The sequence below is a fragment of the Barbatula barbatula genome (genome assembly GCF_947034865.1).
Source record: "Barbatula barbatula genome assembly, chromosome: 20".
NCBI lineage: Eukaryota > Metazoa > Chordata > Actinopteri > Cypriniformes > Nemacheilidae > Barbatula > Barbatula barbatula.
Window position 1 is genome coordinate 18,199,262 of NC_136783.1, and position 23,423 is coordinate 18,222,684.

Below are 23,423 nucleotides of genomic sequence, written 5' to 3' on the forward strand. Positions count from 1 at the left end.
TTTTTCTTAAAGGGATAGTCCACCCAAAAATGATCTGTCACAAGTTGCCAAGTTGTTCCACACTTGTATTAATTTCTTTGTTTGGTTAGCAACTAGTCTTGTGTTGACTTAGTTTGTTCGGGGGTAACCAAAACAACAAAACAATCTAGAAAAATGTAAGTATTAGCAATAAAGAAACATCAAATCTCCAAAGAAAAACAGAATAAAACACAAACACGCGTATTCCACACCACTGGGCTACAATATGGATGTTCATAAAAGTCCACAATGAAAATCAACCTGTTATTAAGCGATTAGGAGAGGGAACCATGAGCCACAAAAAGACACCAATCATCTAATCATTATATGACGAAAGTGCATTGTTAGCAAACAAGAACATCACATTTCTCCTTCCAAAACTAGGACAATGAAGATAATAGGTCTCATTACTGCTCAATGAAGTCAGAAAAATCACATAATGTCATGGCACAGCACACGGAAGACATTTCATTATAATTTGTGCAGAAAATGGTGACTACGACACGTGTATTATGTCCTTAAGGGTATAAAACTATGTTAAAGGTCATCCAACCTGGTTTTCATGGCAAGGGCCTTGGCAGTACTCGGTCAAGCTCTCCACGGTCTGGTTAATGAGAGCGACGTTCTTCTCATTTATATAGAGACCCAGCAGGCCCAAGCCCCCCGTGGTGCTTCCGCATATACAATCCAGGAACTGCAGCGTCTCGCACACCAGGTTATAGTTGTTTTTGTTATTCTGACTGCGAAGGAAGTTCTAGGGAAAAGTGAGGAAAACAGCTCAAAAGGACACGAAGGACATGCTTCTGTATTTACAAGTCATATTAGAGCAAGAGGACTTCTGCGTAATACTGAAATGATTTATCGAAACGGTTCGTGCAGCTAAATATGTTTGGGTTTTTCTTGTTCGATTTGCTTCTGAGAATGTTATATAGTCAAATGACACAATTGAAATAACGTAGAACAAGCAAACAATAGGTTAGCGAGGAAATCAATTCTTCTTGATAATCGAATTACTGTGAAACTCTTGGGACGCTCTATGACACCCGTGTGAATTAAAACCATAGCAAGAAGTGATTTTTGCATTCTGAAGGTAAGCATCAGTGTCTGATGATCATACATTCATCATTAAATCTGTCTGACCATCATTGCATAGGAATGCAATGACTGGCTCCACCTCTAAAAGCGATGTCACATGGTTTCAATCCCTCCTCCAACAGTGTCACTCTATTATGGTATGCATTGGTCACTTTAAAGCTTCGATTCATATTTTTGAAGTACTTAAAAATGTGGTGATCAAAACTCCCAATTTTCAATGGTAAGCTTTAAGGAATAGTTCACCTTCAAAATGAAAATTCTTTCATAATTTTCTCACCCTGTTTTCATTTTAAACCTGTGTGATGTTCTTTCTCCTGCAGAACACAAAACAAATGTCAGTAACCAAAAACCGTTGTTCCCCATTGACTTCTATTGTATGGACACAAAACCAATGCTGGGAACGACGGTTATCTGTTACCAACATTTTTCTAAATATCTTTCGTGTTCTGCAGAAGAAAGAAAGAAAGTCATACAGGTTTGAAATGACAAGAGGGAGAGAAAATAATGACAGAACTTTCATTTTGAAGGTGAACTATTCCTTCAACGATTTGAAATTTCAGCTGTCGGGTCTGAATTTGGCAACTTGAATTCAACAAATTTAAAGAAAACAACCCTGAAAGTAACATGCAATTTTACGTTTCAAATAAGAGATGGCAAAACAGAAGGAACAGTTAGCACTGCCGATGCTCATCTTTACGCTTTAATGTCCGACCTGCAGCTCACGGTTGTGATTCTCACAGAGCAGCTGCATCAGCCGCAGGATTGGCTGCATGATGGTGATGATGACGCTCATCTCGTTGTCATCCTGGTTTTTATCACCCGTGCTGGTCTGTCCCTCCGCCACATTTGCGTGTTCGTCCCCATCCGCCTCCCTCCTGTACGTGGCGAAGGCCTTCTTGGTAGCCGTGGAAGCTTCCAGAAGCTGCTCTCGAAACTCCTCGGTTACTACGACTGCATCTTTTACTGAAGGGCGAGAAAAATGAAGTTTGGCAATGATAGCAAGCAGGACGTTTGATAAAATCGCCACACTTAACAATGTTTGTTTCTCTAGCAATAAATAAACATGTTTGTGCTTCTGGTATTATATTTGTTTGTCTGGGATGCATCGTGCAAGTTGTGATTTCTTATTATGATCACTGTCGTGGTTGTGAGTTTTATTCACAAATGCTAGCCCCGACCTTTCTTGCGTGTTTGGGCGTCCTTGTCGCTGTTGTCTTCGTCTTTACGTTTGCTGCCCAGATCGCTGGTGTTCACCGTCACAGTCGCCTTGATCTCCTGCTGGGCCAACTTCATCCGCTCATAAAACACTTTAAAGAACTTCTCTGACTTATTGTCACCCGTCAGACGGCAGAAAAACGACCGCTGGAGGTGAAGCAGAGAGAGAGAGCGGGTGGTAGAGTTAGCATACAGAATAGGGTCATTCTTTAAATATTTTCGCCCGAGGTTTATTTCTTATATTTTTTATTTGCTATATTAGTCATTGGAGTGTAGAATCCATTGTCTGACCCTTAGAATTAAACAAGCTTTTTTCCTTATTTATAGTTTATAGATTAAAACAATTGGTAAAAATTGTGTTTTGTGGCTATATTATTTGAGTTATTAAACAACAATTGCAGTTTGATTGATATTATTGGAAATGTTTATTTTTGTGGAAATTAACTCTTCAATTATTTTATGGCTTTGAATAGATCATTCAATTGACCGAAATGGATGAATGCATTGTTCCATATAAATGTTTTTTTATTTTTTATTATGCTATAAATGCAACTTAATCGTTTCTTATATACCGTATTTTCTTGCATTTTCTGTAAAGCGCTGAGTCTGTTGTTATATTAAATGAGCATTATACTGTAAATAGTTTGACTTGACTTATATGTGTTGCATCATCTGGCATCTTGGATTTGTTTTTCTTCAACTAGCTCGTCACAGTTCATCCTGAAATGGCTCTTTTCCACCAACTACGAATGTTGTCTCAAAATGAGATGTCTTATAAAACCGCATAAGTAAAAACAGTCTTCGCTCTCTGATGCTTTTTCTCCACAGGGAGCTAACAGAGTACTTTTTCCTTGCGCAATCCCTTCATTTCATGAAGGCTTCTGTTCTTCTTTCAAGAACCTGAATAAGACTCAGAATGCAATTCCACATGAAATGACCAGAGACCGTCCTCTGCGTCGGTACATAAAGAGTTAAACGCTAACACAGGGCTGCTGCCATGCTCCAAAGCGGAGTTCTCACGTCCCTCCCTCTCTCCCGCTTTCTCTCTTTCACCCTGTTTACTGCCAGCCAGACTCACACCACTGCGGTTACATAACTCTCTCAAAGCGGCCCGGCACACACACAACAATTACCACGGAAATAACCTGGAGTGCCTCCCTCAGCTCACCTGATTTAACACCATCTGCCCTGACAATGTCCCATGCGCTGCAAAGTTGGCACCCTCCACGCATTTGCAACAAACAAGCACACGGCAATCAAACTCAAAGAGATCAGTTTATATTTTATTTGTTGAACGGTCACGTTCAGAATAGCAGCCTGCACACGCAAAAAAAAGTTCTTTGTAAGAATAAAGCAGCCTGCAGTGGCTGTTATGTTGTGTTTTTCTCTGGTATATCCTGTCCTACTTTGGCTCTTTCTTCCTTACGTAAGTCGGAAATCAGCTGAGCGATAGAGGGAGAGAAAGACCGCACGCTCGCACACTAGTCGAAGAGAGAGATGGCGGAGGAAAATCCTGCCCTACTTTTCTCCAGCCAAACAGGCACGGAGCGGCATGAGGAGGGAGGGCGAGGGTGCGAGTTATCCGCGCATTTCTGGGGCGGTTTTGAAAGCTCGTTACATAACAGGCCTTCTTTCCAGGATAACGGTGAGCTCAGACCTCGCCGAACCAAAAGCAACACACCCACGGGATAAAACGAGATCCTTAAAGATGATTCATTTAATCCGCTGCATTTAATAAACATTCACTTTGTGCATTTTGTTTACAGACAAAAGACAAACTTTAATCTCCTCCTGTGCTCGAGCGGGTGAATGACCTCTTTGTTAAATGCCTCTCACTCAAGTTAATTGAAGGCTGCGCTGAAACGGGGCCGATCGCTCGGAGATTAAAATGCGAGGCAATTCAACAGGTTACGTAAGGCTTGAGTTAACAGCATTACAGCATTCGAACGGGTCTCATGACTAAACAACACGGCCACATCAAACGCATCGCTACAGTAAACATGTCAACACCTGACCTTCATATGACGCACATTCAGAAAAACAGCAAAATGCTATTTTTTGTTGTCACTACAATGTATTGATTTTCTAGGTACAGCTGGGTTTGATATAAGAGTTTAAAGGTGACATGCAGGCACATGCATGACCTCTTCACGGCCTTAACGTGCTGCATAACCCAAGCGCGCATGAGGCCGAGTAATTCATGTGAGAAGTGAAGAGGCAGCTGTATTACGAGTGAATTAAGAACAAAGAGAGCAGGCCCATACAAACCCTGTAAATCATGTCAGGCTGCATTAAGTGTTTTATAATACACAATGTTAGCCAACTTAATAAATTGCGCAAGTCAGTGGAATGAAAATTATGACTGGCATTTTGAGGCTACCATAAAAAGGATGGTGAGAAAATTCAGATCGTACACATCGAACAGATAAACGCAAACTCTACATTTGAGTTTCCTTATATCATTGCATTTTGTACCTATTTTACAAAGTGGCTAATATTTGTTGTAGGCCTATCATTGCTTTTATAATAATTGTATTTTTGTGTTCGATTCACATCATACACTATATGTTTTTCATTGCTGCTTTAAATATATTTATAAGTATAACCAGACTCACTTTACAAGTCATTTTGACTTGATATTTTTATATTACTTTAACTCATTAAGCAATTTCAATTTTTGAAGTGACAATAATTGACCACATCTAAAAGTTTAGAAAGGTAAAATGGTTTATAAAGCCAAATGGATTGTACGTAAATTTATTCCGTCCTCATTTACTCAGACTTGACTATTCGGTAACCAATATTCTTCAAAATGTATTTTTTTGTATTCTGCAGAAGAAATAAAGTTATACAGGTTTGAAAAATGACACGAGGGTGTGTAAATGATGACCGAATACATTTTGGGTGAACTATCACTTTAAGGCCCGTGAATTTTCAATGCGGTTTGGCCGTTCGTCCAAACGCAAACACAGTATTTGGTCACTGAAACCAAACTTTTCAGAAAACTCCTGCCAGGGTGAATATTTTTAGAAACTCCGCTTTCAGTGAACCCAGACATTTGGTTTACGATGTTGGAATGCGTACCCCTATATCCATTGTTTGACGTCAGATTCCAGGCTGTTGGTTTGGCATGCATTTGACAACGATTTCTCACAAACAAACAGCGTTTTTGTGTGGACGCATTTTCTTTTTAACGAAAAACTCAGTTTATAAGTTTAGTTCAGTTCAGTTCATTTATTAACCGAGCACTTGTTAAACAGCCACACGACTGACCAATGTGCTGTACATTTCAATTAAGATCTCAAACTACAAAAACAGTAACAAAAGCAAATACAAAAAAAAACTGAAGAAAAAAAATCCTTAATGGTAGGCCAGATCGAATAAATACGTTTTTAGACAAGATTTAAAAATGAGAAAAGAGGGGGCCAATCTGACCTCCAGTGGCAGATTGTTTTTTAAATGATAAGATATCTGTGTACGTGTGGACTAGGCCTAAGGTAGCAAGTGTTACAATGTTTTTTACTATGCATGTATTTGATTTACCAATAATTACGATTCTTGTGAGATCAGGTTGGAATATATTAAAATAATAAATTAGGGCTGCAACTTGCGATTATTTTGATAATCGATTAGTTGGCCGATAATTTTTCCGATTAATTGAATAAAGTTTAATTTGATCTTTTGCTTTTAGCTTTTAATAACTAAATCAAGAGATGGGAAAAGTATACACAACTGAACTCATTTCTTTCTCCCCAAATCTCTCTCTGATTAAGACACCAAGGCTGGTGAGTTGATTCAGGGAGTGTCCTATTAGAAGCAGCTGACCACAGTCTCTCCCAAACTTGGAAGGGACGGTATTTAGCCTATAATGTACTCTGCAAAAGTGCGAACGCTGCATTGGGCCACAAATTGGGTTTTACCAATATGATCTTAGATTAGACCTCTCCCCTTTAACGGAGAGACACGTGCACGGAGAGACACATCTGACTTTAAAACTGCGCAGCTCATGCAGCACGGGGATACATGTCTGAAACGGTAATTTTAAAAGAGAAGTAGACGCGCTTGATTTATAACTTTGCAGCTCGCAAGAGACCAATTCGTTGAAAACTCTTTTCATTAGCGATTTTTGTCAATTTTGTCAATTAGTTGTTGCAGCCCTAGAATGAATGTCATTCCAAAAAACTCAAGACGCACAAGACTTCAACTTATAAATAATACCAAGGTGAAAACTTGACTCGTGAATATTAATTAGCAGGCTTGTCTACCAATGTCACCGTGACCCAATTCATATTCACAGTCTCAATTGTTCCCATATAAAAATCTGATTAAAAGCTAATTTCTCCTGAATGCATGTCAAAATTGCCTTTTCTTTCCATCTAAACGCATATCTTGAGTCACAGTTCAATGCCTGTCCATTACCCGTCACAGCTGGGTTACCCTTATGTCAGCTGTCCTGCAAGGTGACTACCCATTAAAACGCAGCAGGAAGTCGACTCCGGCTGGGCAGTGAACGTGGGCAGTCCCCTAACAGCTGCCTGGACGCACAAAGAAAAGGTCAACTAGCAACTGCGCCCCATCCCCTCATCCTCTATCTGAGCTCTTGGCATCAACAACAGGATGTTATGCAAGTTCTATTTATAAGCGCAAGCTTCTCCTCAACTGCTCCATCAGAGCGATCGTCGCCGTGCCCACCTGTAACCACGGGAACGGCTCACGCCGCTGCGCCTGGTGATGCGAGTAGACGGAGGGTGGGTGGTTACGTGGCACGTCCTTCACACTTCAACAGCAACTTTTCGACAGCAGGCAGGAGGCGAGTTTAAAATTCAACACACACGCAGATATGAGGTGCACACATCTCAAGCGCTCTCAAAAATCCATTAAAGAGGTCTGAGAACGTTTGACAAGACAGAGGGGGAAAGCGAACCAGCTAGGACGCAAATACTCCATGTTCGTGTTGAGTAATGGCCTTCACACCTGTTGAGCTTTATTACGTGCCTGTGCGCGCGTGCATGTTTTTAGTCTGTTTATAGTTTACGGTAACCAGGAGAACTGCGGACAAGGACGCAAATATGCACACGGCTATACGCACAAAGGTCTCTAAGGATGATCCCGAACGTGACAAAGTCTAATCAAGTGTGTTTCCAAATTTACAGCTCGTGTGTTTGTGGATTCCATAACAACTTGTGTGTACACACACATGCCGGACGTTTCGGGTGAAGTTATGTAGGTCACAGGCTAATGTTTAACGGAGGTGCGTGTGCTTGCGAGGTGGGCGACAGGTGCAGGGAGTAACCTGAAGTGTAGCAGTGGGAACGGGAGGAACAGAGTTTGTGTTCGCTCCAGCGGACGCCATTTTTCCAAAGTGCATAAAAATTACATTAGACCTCACCAAGTGCCAAAGTTTTAGGATGCTGACATTGAGAGCAAAAGAGGTGTATATTATTGTCTGCATTCTTGCCTATTCTACGGGGTGTTGACATGGAGGCAGCATCATTATGGCAGAGGTTCAAATCGAGCCACAATTCAAAACCTAAACAGATGATGACAACCAAAACAACATAAGCCGTTAATAAAGACCGAAAAAGCCCTAAACTCCGGGTCACAACCTGAGGTCCAATTGATGGTTGTGGAATGAGTTTGTGGTTACGAAGACATACGCACTGAAAACAGAGAGGGTGGGGTCTCTCCCAGATGCTCTGACATGAATTTCTATTTTTACTTTTCTTAGGATATCGCTACTGCTATACGTGCGGTCGTGCACGCGAGTGTGTTTGCCAGCTGGAAATAACACGGTGGACGGGTACATTTCTCAAATTCAAATGAGTCCATCACTCTCTCTTTTAAAAGAGCTACACCATCTGTTATAAAGCCAAATAGGAGGACTTATTCTCTGTCTGTGTGTAGTACTCCTTTCTGATTGGTCAGTTCTACATTCTGGTCAAATAAACGGGCTAGAATTCAGAATTCCTTCTCGTTTTTAGTGACACTAGTGGGCGTTAGGTGAACTGCAACCAACAACACTGCTTATGCATAGTGACGTGTGGAAACCATTAACAAAACACTGAATGAACATGATTTCACCGCTTTCTTCTATGAAATGCAAAAGAAGATATTTTGAGAAATGTCTTGGTGTCCATACGATGGGGTTCAATGTTGTTTAGTTCCAAATATCTTCTTTTGTTTTCTGCAGAAGATAAAAATTCAAACTGGTTCGAAATGACACAAAAGTGAGTATTTTTTTTATTGTATGACAGTCTGACTACACATTATCCCTTATTAATCCGATTCAATCTTTCAAACACCATAACATTGCAATATTAACTCATCCATTTAATCTATTTGAGCAACCACACGTTTAAGCTGCATCAAAACACAAGCTGACTATTAACGGGTCTATTTTTATACACGGCTTGGCTCCGTGTGCATCCAAATGATCTTCCAGAAGGTACGATACGAGTATTTTATACCCTTCTGTCACAGAGGAATGCATACGCTGACGTCAGAGCGGGAGTTTGTGTATATGTGTGTGCGGCTCGAGAAGCCGCTCGGGCTCACTGCCCACTTGAAGCACTGAGAGTGGGCGACAGCTTCCGTCGCAGGTCGTCCAGACCTTTGGTTTTACTCCGTATTCTCCTTCCCTGCCTTATTTTCCTCCCTCGCTCTTTAGCGTTACTCACCACAGATGAGATCCCGTCTGTCTCATTTTGTCTGGCCTGCAGGTTTGGCAATAAATAGATGGAAAGACAGCGCATCAAGTATTTGAGCTGAATGCCAATGACGGATTCACACTTCTGGATGCTAATTGCCCGCTATTCCTCATCATCTCCGGTCACTTCCAGTGTGTGAAACTGGAACTAGTGCATAATGGGAGCTCATTATTTGGAGAATTTTGAAATAATGGCAAATCTGTGACTTCCAGTAGACTGCTGTGTGGTTTTAAAAAAGCCATTATCAATCAGACCTAAGACCTGATCTTAACAAATATGCTAAATGTATTTTTTTTTAAACATTAAGGCCTAGCGGAAGTGAGATTTACCGGCCATAACTAGTAGTGGGTATGGCGACAACATTTACATCCATTATATGTGGCCATGTCAGCATCCGCAATATTCTTGTTTGGGAAAAGTCCCTTAGGTATAGTTCACCCCAAAATAAAAATGATTTCATCGCTTACTCACCCTCATGTCATTCAAAACATGTATGACGTTCATTCTTCTGCAGAACACAAAATAAGATATTTTAAAGAACGCTGGTAACCAAACAACACTGAACCCCATTGACTTCCATAACCAAAACCACAGAGACATTTCTCAAAATATCTTCTTTCGTGTTCCCCAGAAAACGTTTTGAATAACATGAGGGTTGAATAAATGATGACAGAATTGCTATTTTCGGGTGAACCATCACTTTAAGCTAGCAGGAAAGCCAAATGCTAGAACAGCTATACACAAAGTTGTGGAGGGCTGGTCGTGTGCCCACTTCTCTTTCTACATTCAAATACACTTCGCCCTCATCAAGTGCACACTCTTTACAGCTGCCTACTGCACACTTCACCCTTCTTCATGACCTCCCTGCCTCCTTAATATTCAGTCCATTACCTCTCCCTCTCCTCATTTTCCAAATGCTTTCCCTTTCCATAGCGACTTTCTCTGTTTTACTGACGACAACCACCACAGTATAACTCTGTAAACAAACAAATTGTGGAGGGAAATTGGCTTGTCTTGTTGTGAACTGCAGGCTCTCAAACAAACGCCTCTCTGTGCATAAACCAGGCCAGCTAGCCATATATTATGCAAGCATAAGAAATGTGATTCATCCTCGGATGGGTTTCAGATTCTACAAAGGCCGTTTGTGTCCTTGTAATGAGGAGCAGGAGAAAATACAAACATCTCTCTTATCCCTTAAAGTTCTCGTCTCTAAAAAATAAAGACATAAATCTACCACGGACAACAAGCTTCAAAAAGACGAATACTGTACCAGAACATCTCACTTCAGAAGCCAGAAACAGGCATGTACAAAGGCATTCTTGATTAGTATTACTGCAAGTTTATCTGCCTGAATTTTTGTTTTCTATCCTACGTGGATAACAAATCGTACACGGTGTCAACTAGAAGGTTCACCGTGCCACCCTGATACCCTTACGCTTGGATCTTCACCAGATCGTTTGCAACCCAAACCAATTTTTTTTCAAAATACTGTACTATTGTTCCTGACTCTACACATCTTTAGAAACCCTCTGGTTCTGATCTAGCACACTTCAAAGCATTTGCAAAGGTTGCGGTGTTTTTAGGTTGGTTTGTTGGTGTTTTCCATAACTTTCAGGGCGTTGCTTGTGTCTTGCATGCTCAGCAACCTGAATTGATAACTGTCTCTTTTAAGATCATCTCTCAACATCTCTGCCTGTGAAAAGCAACAAAAATGATGCTTTGAATAGATGAACTTAATGCAATATTTGTTGTTCTGTCATTACAATGAAGCACATTCTCTTTACATTTAAAATCAATAGTATTTTTCGGCACAAATGTAATATCAGGCCATATACCAAATACCACCATTACACATAAAATAGTCTGGATATCGGGGGAAAATGTGGAAATGGAGTAAATTGGAAATGTGGAAATGACTCCAAAATGTTCCACCCCAAAATCGAAAGGATTTTCAACTTGAATCCATGTAATATCCTTCAAACTTTATGCTTTATATTATATAGTTAAAAAAGCATGCACATCAACTTAAAGTGGGTGCTCAGCCAAAAAACAAAAACACCATAAGGGCTGTCAAACGATTAATCGCGATTAATCGCATTCAGAATACAGTTTCCATGATACAGTATATATCTGTGTACTGTACATATTTATTTTCTATTTATAAAACTATTTTTCTCTATTTTTATAAACATTTATATATTGATTCACTTATTGGAAAAATATAAATAAATACATTTCCTAAATATGTATATATGTATGTGCATGTGTTTATAAATACGAAGTTAATATGCATTGTACACACACATATATGTAAACACAAACTTTTAGTTAAACTTTTATTAATCATGATTAATCGTTTTAAAACAAATAAAAACACACATAACGTGGGTACACAAAGGCTCACAAACATAAAAAGATTCATCAACAGACATCTGATGAAGAGCCTGCGTGCTTGAAACACATGATGAAGAGCCGCTGGAAGTTGCGATCGATGTTACTTCCGTATTTTGACGCATTTTCGAGTGAAATTGAATCTTTAATGAGAAAAATGGTTACCGTGGCAAGAGCATTAGCCTCGTGTTCTGAACTCCTCAGAGTCTGCGGTTAGTTTTGTTTTAAGCATCTCAAATGCTTGTATATGGTGGTCTAAACAAAAGCATTAACTGGAGTGTGCAGCTCTGGATCTACTCGACTTTTCACATGAAATATAACAACTAGAAAAATATCAAAATTTGCAGGTTGCGGATGCGAGAGTACATTTGGTCGCAGTCTGTGAGCTAGACATCTTTCTAACAGGTTCCAGAGGTTCACTAGTATGAAATAGCTAGGTGAGAAAAGGTCGAAATCTAGAGTTTGAGAAGTGTGTAGCAGTCGACAGACCAAAATTCTCATCAAAGAAGCTGATTTACAATGAGTAAACTCAGTAATTCCCCTGTTAACAGTAGAGAATGTCACCCCGTGCGCATGCTGTTTAAAAGAGCAGACTACCCCTCTTTCTCTCTTTCTTTTATGTGGTTTCCTCACATCCTTCAAAAGACACCCGAATGACTCTGCAAACCAGCTGCAAATGTGTCATGCAGGTTATCCACAAAACCCCTGCAGGGCTGCTGAATGTTTAACCAATCTAACCCAGGGCACCGATGCATACGGGCGAAAGCCTCGTAACACATTATCTGTGATTAAAGAGTGAAACTCACGTAACCTGCTGAGAACACGTCTGAACTTCACCACAATATCAATTATTTAGAAATGTAAGAAAATTCTTAAAAGCCAAAAGCTCAAGATGTATTTAAAGGTGAAATGTGCTTGAATGTCATGACATGACATTATCATTTCTCGAATGCAAAATGACAATCGAGTCTAAAATGTGACTCAAATATGTTCTCAACAAGATTGACCTCAACACCATTTGAAAGACAAACAAAGTTGCTACGTTGTAATTGAATAAGTGTTAATATTCTGTTATTATGGGCTATTTCAGGTCATTACGAGCACTTTATCACTCTCTGAGCATTACAGAATCCCATTGTGACCCAGTTAAGCCCAGCGGAGGAGCTGAGAAGAGTGTTTCCTGCATTATTCACTAAGGGCTTGGCTTATGTAATCCAGTCATGTGAGTCTTTACGTGTGCCTGTTGGGAAGCCAACGTATCATCAAGCAGAAAGGCCATGCAAATAACAGAGCTGGTTATGCAACCGGGCTGTTTACTAAAGAACTCTCAGAAAACACATGCGTGAGCACATAGAGCGGGTCTGCCAGGCTGCCAGATGTTACTGTCGGACAAACGAAACAGCCACCGCTGACTCCAGCACCGAGCATCACCTTTTGTGTCCTCACGCTGGAGCTGACGATTGCTATAGCAACCTCACTATACCTGCAAACCCCTGCTGGCCGAGGGCACGTACATCCCTCCTCTTAAACAGATAACTTCCATTACATTGGAATATCACACTTCTAGTATATAATATGCACACTTTGTGGACTTCTAAAGTTCATTTATACATATTCATACAATACTTCAAATGTACCCACTGACTTCTTAGTGACCTGAACTATAAGTGCCATCTGTCGAGCCTTATTAGTCCTTTTATCTCAAATCCATGTGAGATGTCCTTCCCTCTTCCTGTTTTGCACCAGGGGAGGACAGGCTGTGTCTCAAATAAAAGATACAGCTTTCCAACGTAGATATGATATGCAAAAACACTTAAACTTACATCTAACAAAGCAACTCGGATAAACCCTGGGACATCACCATTCACATGGTAATGAGACCAAAACTCCATCAGCTGACCACAATTCCCACACCACCTGAAATGGACTGTGCATCGGCAACAGCAAGCGTGTCGAAACATTTAAAATTAGAGTAGAATTATCACCTGTATGATGGGATTTCCCCCCTCCAGGAGTGCGATGGCCAAGAGGATGCTTTCCTGGAAGATTCGGTCACTGGTGGCGGTCATAATAAGGTCGATGACAAGGTCAGATGCACCCTCCCGATCCAGGTGACACTGCACCTCGGCCAAGCTTATCTCACCTCGAGTAACCCCTGAACCTCCACAACCCACTGGGAGAAGAAACGGGACATGAAGATGAGGGTTTAACAGGATTCGATGTATAAAAAGAACACAAGAATATCACAAGCAGGGGTGTTATAATGGATAAATGACAGTGACAAGGTGTAAACGCACGCAATATTTATAAATATATAATCAACAGATATTAGTAACCGAGACAAAGTATACATTATTTCATTGTTTCCTTCATTTTGATTTCTCCTTCCTTTGTGTCCTGATTTATTTCCTGCGAGTTTTATGCTTTTCTGTGCTTTTTAAAATAAATAATTATATTAAAATTATTTATGAATTTTATCATTTTTGTCCAATAAATGCAAGTAATACCAATAAATACTTGTATCTACAATGGCTGTTACTGTGAAAAATATGTTTTCAATAAATGTTTTTACTCTTTACAATAGTTTGTCTTTTTAATGCTTGCATCTCATAGCATATCGCTGCTGTATTACAGACATAATTATTACAGACATATTCTAGTTGTTCACGTGCACAAAAAGGTTGCCAAACACAATCTGAATTAAATCCTAAAATGTCTGATTTCATAACGCACGGCATTCATTCTTGGTTATGAGCCAAACAGGACATGCAAATGCATTTTCAGAGTTCCTCTCATGTGGTGTCATTCACGCCTGTGACATTAACAAACACACTAGACTTTCCCTCTCGGGCAGGTGCGTCTGGAGCCTATTCACACAGGAAGTGTGGGTGCCTAGCTGTTCTTGTCGCCTGGCAACAGGCTCAGACTCGTAGCGAACACGCAAGCGAGAGGAAAGTGGACGAGGGAAGAAATTGCTGTAGCAACAGACACACACAAACCTGTAGGAGTCTTTGTCTGTCCCACGGGTGTGAGCGGCCCATTGCTGAAATTGGTCACACTATCTCGCCTGCCTGCTTCCTTGACGTTGCCATAGTAACGGTTCACCAGAACTTGCCTCAAAGCTTCACCCTGACAACAGATGATGGGGCTGGGTCATGGGAGGAGCATTATGACACACAATATAACCGAACATCTCAATATGCCACCTTGACAGACAACATTAAATAAGTGTTTTCTCCAAAAGAAAAGGAAATAAAAATAATTTAAAGCCTAAAGCATTTTCTCTTATAATGTGTGTAATTTTTATTTTCATAAAGATATGTTTATGAAATTATAATTATAATCACACACCTTTAAAGAGCATAATGCATTAAAATGAATGATAACAAAACAATCAACTGTTATATAACTATAATTCACCAATGAATACATCCAATTTTCTTCTGTTATATAAAATAGTTACGCATAACTGATTTAAAGGTGTAATTTAGGACATTATGATCTTACAATACCGTATTCAAATTATCTTTATGTTTTGTATATACAGCCTGTGAGGACCAATCCGTCCTCCTTTTACTTTTGTGTTGTCAAAAAGAGGTCACAGAAGAAGACTGTATCTGATAAAAAACAAATCCCTTCCCTTAGTCCTCATAACACCCGAGGCCTTGGACACAAGACAACAGATCAATACAAGACTGATCCTCATTCAGCGCTTACACAGACAATCACAACCCAACTCACCCAAAACACCCTCAAACCCGGTGGACACAAATAAAACGTCACATCAAGACATCTCTGAAACGTGTACATGAATCCATCACCACCAATAGACTTAAAGACCAAACACACAATCCTCAGTGAAACTGTCACTCATGCCGAGCAGACAGTCGAGGTGCGACAGGCGAGCGCTCTGATGGGCGAATGCTCACCGCACGGCCCGTTTTTACAGTACCTACCCTCCTCTGATCCTCCAGTAGCTTCTGGGGCTGGTTTGGATCGAGCTCCTGAGTGACGTGTGTTAGAAAAGCACGACCAGAAAGGGAGGGAAAAGAAATGAGAGGAATAAAAAGGAAAGGGGTCAAGACTCAACATTAGTCACAATTCTGACATGCACGAAAAAAGTAGGGCAGATTACATCATGCAGTTAAATGAGAGGCATGGTGTGTGTGCATGTGTATGCGTGTGTGAAGGAGGACGGAAGGAACCGGGGAATGTCATGCTGAGCAAAGGAACAAGTGTTGGTTTAGGTGTTACACAATAATCCCTGAAAAAATGTGGGGAAAGGAGTAACAGGAAGCAAACAAATGATTTACTTACTGTACAGTAAACAGATAGTTCACCCAAAAACAGAATTCTTCATCACTTGGTTAGTGTTCACACTTGACTTCTTCTTTTTAAGCTGCTAGCATCTGTTTTACATTATAATCTTATGGAGTAAACGGTGTTCTCCAAAAAAGTCCTGAGTGCCTTTTCAAACGCCAGCACCTTTTTCTGCAGCTCAGAGCATGCAGAAGTTTTCAGAAAAAAAAGTCCTACGTTACCTTTTTTTACAGCTAACCGATGACAGAGACCTGCCGTTTCCATTCCAACATTTGTGGAACGTGATTCGTCAAGAAAGGCTCAAGCTCGAAAAATGTAAATGGCAGCTGAAAAGCCTGTTAGAAAAGCACAGTTTTGTATAAATGTAAGTTTAATTTTCACTTTCAATAACGTCTGTTTGCATTTCTAGTGAGAAATGAGTATTGTAGTTTTTAAATATGTAATAGGCTATTGCAAAGACACTCTCTGTTTATAATTCAAATAGACTTCCGTTACGCTGCCTATGAAGCCTGTCTCTCTAAAACCACATTCACACAGACCAGAAAATTGCAGTGAAATTGCCAGAGTGCAACGCAAATGCAACCCAGATTGATTCGAAAAGTCATTTCGGAGGGGACCTAGTAACATTAAAGGGATCAGTCCCATGTAGTGATGACACACATCTATAATAAATCATGAAAAATTTGGCTATGAAAACAAATATAGTTAAGTGAGTCATTTTTGTTCGTTGGGAAATAAAAAAAAGTTGCCTTTAACTAAATCATGGATGAATGCAAGAGTCCTCATCACCAAACTTAAGGTCAGATGCGAGAATAGAGTTGTCTGCTTCTAAACGCAGTTTAAACTTTTTTATACAAACTATTAACACAAATAAACACACAGCGCTTTAATATACTTGATCGCTTAGTTACCTGCGCATAGCAGAAGCCCAAAAGATTTCGTAAAAAATATAAACATGATGATCATATAGCCTACCGACCTAAGCGTTTATTTATTTTTATATCATTATGTGCAATATCCTTTTGGATTTTTAATCAATCTGCGTGAGCTTATTCTGAAATGGTTACAAACCTAAATGCTTAAAAAACGATCAACTCACATTTCTGTACATCATATTACATCACGTGTCTTTAAGGATCTTCATGGGATGTGTGTGAGCACCAGAAAATCAGTGGCAAAATCTAACGATCCCGGGACAAATTCCTGGACATATTTTACACGTATTTTCCAGGATCTCTGTGTGAAAAGGGCCTTAAGCTGCCTTCATTCACAAACGCTATCTTTGAACATTGCCGGCTGCTATTTGTAACCACAACGCTGCGAGCGTTTTTATTTGACTAAAAAAGCACCCTTGCCAAAAAGAAGTCAATTGTGAACACGGCCTAACTCACCCTCACGTCATTTCAAACCTGTCTGACTTTTAGTCTGCACAACCAAAAATGCGATATTTTCATATTAAAAATACGATACTTTTTACTTCCATTGCATGGATAGACATTTCTCAAAATATCATCTTTTGTGTTCCACAGCAGAAATAGTCATATACAGGTTTTGAACGACATGTGGTATTTTTGGATGGACTATCCCTTTAAGAACGTTTTTGAACTCCCGTACCTTTCAAAGAAACAGCTTACCCAAAAATGAACTCTTAAATGATCTTCATGCCTGATCTAACTATTTTATATATAAATTGAATTAAAATTGAAAAGAAAGATCATTTGGCAACATCGCTATGCATCATACTCCACTGACTTATTCGACCAATCATCTGTTTGACTGTAGACTTGCTTTAACTGCTGCAATAGCAGGAATCAAACCATGTTCATTACATAAGCGCCACAGGGCGCCAAAGCCAGAATGCAGCGAGAGGACAAAAGAGGGGGAAAAAACAACTTTTATCCAGATTACATAATGGAGCTTGTGTACTACTGACACACACTGGCGCTCATGCCCTCATTTGCCATGGAAAAACACTTGGACTGCTTCTCTTCCCTCTTTCTCTTTCTCTGTTACATTTACACAGCACATGCACGCACACCTCACCCTTTAAAGGAGCCAAACAAATCAAAAATCCCAATTTGATCAGAATGGACGGACAGAAAGGTCAATATCGTGACACACATCTGTAGGGGAGAGAATAAGTTTCCCATAGGACAAATCTGCATGCGCGTGTGTGTGCTTGCACAGGGCTTGGTTTTCCCGTTTGCATGGGCAGGACTGACTCAGACGGAGAGAGAGAAAGAGGCTACTGCAAGGACACAAAAACAATCAACTACAGTCTGCAACAACCCATACTCCCGCACCGCAGCGTACGAAACGTGCAAGGTGGGCGAATATGCGTTGGACACACCTCTGCCGGGACCTCTGGCTCTGGAGGGGGTGCAAGCTAATGGAAATAAAAAGTCATGTGTTAGTTGATGCAGATTAGTCTCAGCACTTGTTATCACCCTCATTAAACTCAAAACGTCTAAAGCTCGGAACGTCATGTGATTATAAAGTGACCCGGGGGAATGCTGTTCATACGTGTGTATCTGCACTGCAATTTCCAAAGCTTGCCCATTCATCTTGTTTTATCAGACGGGTTTGGGTCATTTCAACCGAAACAACCAAATGTGCAGACATTTTCAAGCGAGTTTTCCATACTCGAGCATGCAAGCTATGACTTGAGAGTAAACATTACTCTGTTAGATGCTTTCAATACAAAGAGGGGTGTGGAAAGAGATTAGCGTCTTTTATATCTTGCAAATGTTCGAATAGGTATGTGCAACCAGTTCGGTCTTGCCATGAGACTTGTGTGGGAATACGCATGTTCCTTGACACATTTCAATTTGTGGTAAAACCTCTTTTAATTGTGTATTAGCAAGTGAGGGAAAGTAAAAGTAAAACATCATTCCACTCATGCAGGAGCATTAGGATTGGACACAGCAGGCCTCACAAGCAGCATGCAAAGTTTAATGCTTTACACATGAACAAAAGGCATGACTCGGGTAAAGACTGCGTCAACAAAAGACAAAACTTATACCGAACAAATAATCGCAACACAGCAGTGGCTCACGGTCGACGAACAGTTTGCACGGAATGGACGCAATACTGGAGACAAAAAGAGGAAATTTTGAGTGTGTTGTCTGGAACCATTCAAGTAAAGCTGATACTAAGGGAGGGGGGTTCTAATTTAGCAACAACCGTGACGCACGACATGTTTGTGTGAGTAATACTGCAACCGAATAGGAATCTCCCTTTCTGCATCTATCATTTTAAAACTGGAAAATAATGTTGCTGCCACGATAAGGTGTGAATGTGAAATGTCCCTCTCTAGCCACCATAAATGCACGCTTTCATCACATGCTATAAAAATATTTTCTTGTGAATTCCCCACGAAACAGCACATCGATCCATCGGATGCTAAAAGACATTAACCCGAACGCCATATTTGACCCTTCATCTGGACTCCTTACGTTTCTTTTTTCAGTGCAAGTTCGAGTGGCACAAGTCTGCTAAGTGACAAACTGACTCGTGCATTCACTCACGACTTCGTTCCGCGAGGGCTTGTTTCAATTACAGAAACGACACACGTTTTGTGAGGCCGTCGGTTACAGGCAATAGTACAAAAGCATGCCTGGGTTTGCAAACACTCGTATCAGCTATTGTTTACATTCACAACACAACTCGCATATCTCACATGTGCGTCCATTAAAGATTGAAGCCTTTGATTAAGACTGGCATGCTGACCTCATTTATGCATTTCTCAGAAAATCGGGGGAAACTAAACAGTGGCTTTCTCAAGGAGAGAAGAGTTTAGGACAAGGTCTTTAACGTTGCACACCCACCCCGCCCGGCGTGTGTGTGTGTCTGTGCCACCGACAGCGTCTCTTGGTAAACAGCCCTGTCTCACTTTTATTGGCAATTACTGCAGAAGGTCACACATCAGTAAAGAGGCTGAATTCCAGGAAAAAAAGACCGGGAAAAAAAGAAGGGCAGGTCTTATGTAACCTCGGGTTTAGAGTTGGCGGGAGGCCAGGAATCGTGCTGCACGCAGGCAAGGAAACTGGGACACTGGCGTGCCGCGACGGATGCGCACACAGCTCCCCCCAATGGGCGGCTGGGGAAGTGCAGAGGAGGGGCCAGCATTAAGGCTGTAAATATATGCCCAGACTGGACAACAGACCTGAAGACACTGAACACAACCTATAAAAACTGACTGAATCTAGGGACATTCACATAGAAAGGAGAGGGAGAGAGAGAGAGAGAGAGAGAGAGAGAGAGAGAGAGACACAGAGAGAGACAGAGAGAGACAGAGAGAGAGCGAGAGAGAGCGAGAGAGAGCGAGAGAGAGCGAGAGACAGAGAGAGACAGAGAGAGACAGAGAGAGAGAGAGAGAGAGAGAGCGAGAGAGAGAGAGAGACAGAGAGAGACAGAGAGAGAGACAGAGAGAGACAGAGAGAGACAGAGAGAGAGACAGAGAGAGACAGAGAGAGAGAGTTTTAACTGAATTTTTCTTTCATACAACCTAACAATTTATAGAAACATCTAGATAACAATTATTATATATATAAACACAATTATGAGACCACTCCAAAAATGATTCACAATTATTTACTGTTTATAGTTATGTTTTTAGATATAAATGCTTTAGTTAATGCTGAAACATAATATTAATATTTTACATGTATTCAAGGATAATAACACCTCATGATTTTTTAAAACACCTTTCATGCCGAGAAAGAATCAATCCAAAGACACAGAAATGAAAAGCAACTACTACCTCATTTTTGAATTGTGTTACAGACAAAATAATGCAAAAACTTGCATACTCCAAGTAAAATAAGACTGGTTTTAATATATTGGAAAAGCGTTTGTCTTTCTGTTTTAAGTTAAGTATGTTACCTTAGAGACATGAAAGACAGCTATAATGTGTCCCACATATACTAGCAGTTTTTGAAATTCTAAACAACGACTGGCCTTTGTGTTTATACAATAATTTTGTTAGAGAACTACCAACAAAACTGTAGCACTTTGGACTACATTGAATCCATCTATCTGTATTGAAAATATAAATTCCGCAGGTTTTCCTCTTAGTGCTGAAAATGCTCAATAAAATCAGCAGGATTATGGACTTATGGACATAAGTGAGGGAGGGAGCGAGAGAGAGAGAGAGAGAGAGAGAGAGAGAGAGAGAGAGACGTGTACAAACGTGACTGGCTGGCAAAGGCCACTGAAGGACACGCGCGTAACCGCATGCGCTCCCACCGAGCGCACACACACAAACACATTCCCTTTCTCTCCTGTAGTGAATATTATATAACCCTCATTCAGCAGTGCACAGACACATCAACCTAAACCCATAATACTCCTCAACCCGCTTACATCACACATGCAGGATCGGACGGCAACCCCCCACTTACACACAGACAGAAAGAGAGAGAGAAAGAGAGAGAGAGAGAGAGAGAGATGTTACAGGTTATGTGAGTACAGGCCCAGGGATGGTGTCTAAACATGTGCAGGGGAACGAAACGCTGAGGGCAAAATGTGTAGAAGTCTGACAAAACCTGATGTCAAAAGGTAAAAAGAGAGAGACCAAGAAAGACACTAACCTGCACATAGGAGCTCAGACTGAGCATCTCTAACTGATACACATATTGGCAAGGCAATGATGGAAACAAGTCTCGGTGACAAAAGGAGCAATTTGACCAAAACCAAAATCTGTATATATTAACTTGTCTTTGTCCAAAACAAGTGTGACTTTCCTCTGTGGAACACAAAAACAGAAAATGTAAAAAATACCTTAAAGAAACAGTAATTTTCTTACTAAAATAAAAATGATGTCTTTATTTACTCAAGTTGGTCCAAATCTGTATAAATGTTTTTGTTCTGATGAACATTAAGAAAGATAGGAAAAGTGTCTCTGTAAATGTCTTTGTTCTGTTGAACATAAAAGATGATATTTTGAAGAATGTAGCATTCAAAGAAAACACGGTTCTGGGGCACTTTTGACAACCGTTGTCATTATTCCTACTATGGTAGTCAATGGTGGCCAAGAACTGTTTGGTTACAAGCGTTCTTCCAAATATCTTTCTCCGCGTTCATCAGAACAAAGAACTAACTCGATGGTGAATAAATGTTGACGACATTTTTATTTTTGGGTGAACTGTCTCTTGAAGATGCTGCGTAGAAAACTGCTGTGTACAAAATTCGATTATAGGCGGTTTCATCGCACATATGAGCCTGGCCCGAAGTTAACTTCCGGTGCCTGTTTTCATTACTGTACAGATCACGCAAATAACCGCACAAAGTATCTGCGTGCTGTGACCGGCCATACATATAGACAAAGTGCTTTTCCATCCCGCAGTGTTACTTTCCAACCGTGTCTCTGTGTAAACACGTGCCAGGCGGACGGTTTTAACATGTGCACGTGTCTTTCGCGTCCTCCCGCATTAAGCACTAGTGTTAACGGCGTTCGCGCTGCGCTCGGCGGACTGTACCACAAGTAGAGTATAGCAATCGCAAGTTCACATTACATTATTTTAAGTACTAACACAGGCAAATCTTCAGAAACATGATGCATTTATGTAGTTTTAACTGTTTCTCTGAGGGCTATGAGGGTTCAGTCAGTGGAGGAAGGAGGATTGACAGTGTGACACGATGGCCACATCTGCCAACACGAGCACTTTGCAAAAGCATGTAAAGAAAACAACCACAGCTCTTTCCTAGAAACTACAACTGTTAAGAAAACAAAGCATATTTTGTGTGCAATTACTGCCTGTCTGTTGAGTTTGTGACAAAACATTTTGCAGAGTTGACATATTGTTTATTACTGCACCCTTAACCTTACAAGAAAATCTGATCTGTACGGAGCGGCATAAAGTGCTGCTTTGAAGAGCTTCTGAACAAACCAGCCATGATATTTCTTCAAAGCAATCTCACATGCTTTGGTGACATTGACTTTGATGAGATTAGGATTGTTTTCATCCTTGTCTCACACACCCCAAATTTTTGTGTTCCACTGTAGAAACAAAGTCACATGGTTTAGGAACATCTAAACAAAATGACAAACCTTACATTTTTGGTTTTAATACTATTTAAAATAATTAAAGACCTGTTTGAGGACAGTAAAAACTACTTAAAATGTATTAAAAAATATTAAAAAACTTTGATGTGAGCTTTTACAGTCAAAGAGGGACTAAATAAATTATTTTTTTTTGAAACAATATTCACAAAACAATTACGTCAAAAGATAATGTAATAAGTCATCTCATGCAAGAAGCATATACTGCTCTGGATGTATTCCAGCTGATTTGGACACCTTTACATGTATAAATTCAAGCAAGAAGCTCGATCGAATGCACTTCATGTCATAGATCACTGAAATCACTTTGACTCATCGCATTTCTGTTGAAGCACCTGCATGTTTCTTTCCTTCAATATGTTTGTGTTATTTGAGTTTCCATTACAGCATCTAGGCCTTTAACTTCAATCTCCTTACACATTATCAACACGGTTTCGTGCTAAAATGACATAAAATTCTAGTGAACCCGGGTATTATCTTGCATTAGTTGTCACGGTAGCATATTTATTAAAAAACCTTGATCGTAGGGCCTGATCTGATATTTGCTGGTAAAAATGCACATGTCGCATTCGTAATTGACTCAAGTTGACCCTTGTTTCTCAGGAGGAGGGTAT

The 23,423-nt window shown here is 40.3% G+C and overlaps 1 protein-coding gene across 4 annotated transcripts in view; it reads right to left on the reverse strand.

Annotated features, from left to right (window-relative positions):
- itpr1b (inositol 1,4,5-trisphosphate receptor, type 1b) overlaps positions 1 to 23,423 on the reverse strand; it is a 92,576-nt gene that overhangs the window by 25,441 nt on the left and 43,712 nt on the right. For all 4 annotated transcript variants that reach the window (XM_079482950.1, XM_079482949.1, XM_079482951.1 and 1 more), the window contains 5 exons: positions 14,426 to 14,555; positions 13,412 to 13,599; positions 2,292 to 2,475; positions 1,826 to 2,076; positions 572 to 772 (listed from right to left, as the gene is read on the reverse strand). In XM_079482950.1, the coding sequence (XP_079339076.1) occupies positions 572 to 772; positions 1,826 to 2,076; positions 2,292 to 2,475; positions 13,412 to 13,599; positions 14,426 to 14,555 (954 nt within the window). The remainder of the gene's footprint in view (positions 1 to 571; positions 773 to 1,825; positions 2,077 to 2,291; positions 2,476 to 13,411; positions 13,600 to 14,425; positions 14,556 to 23,423) is intronic.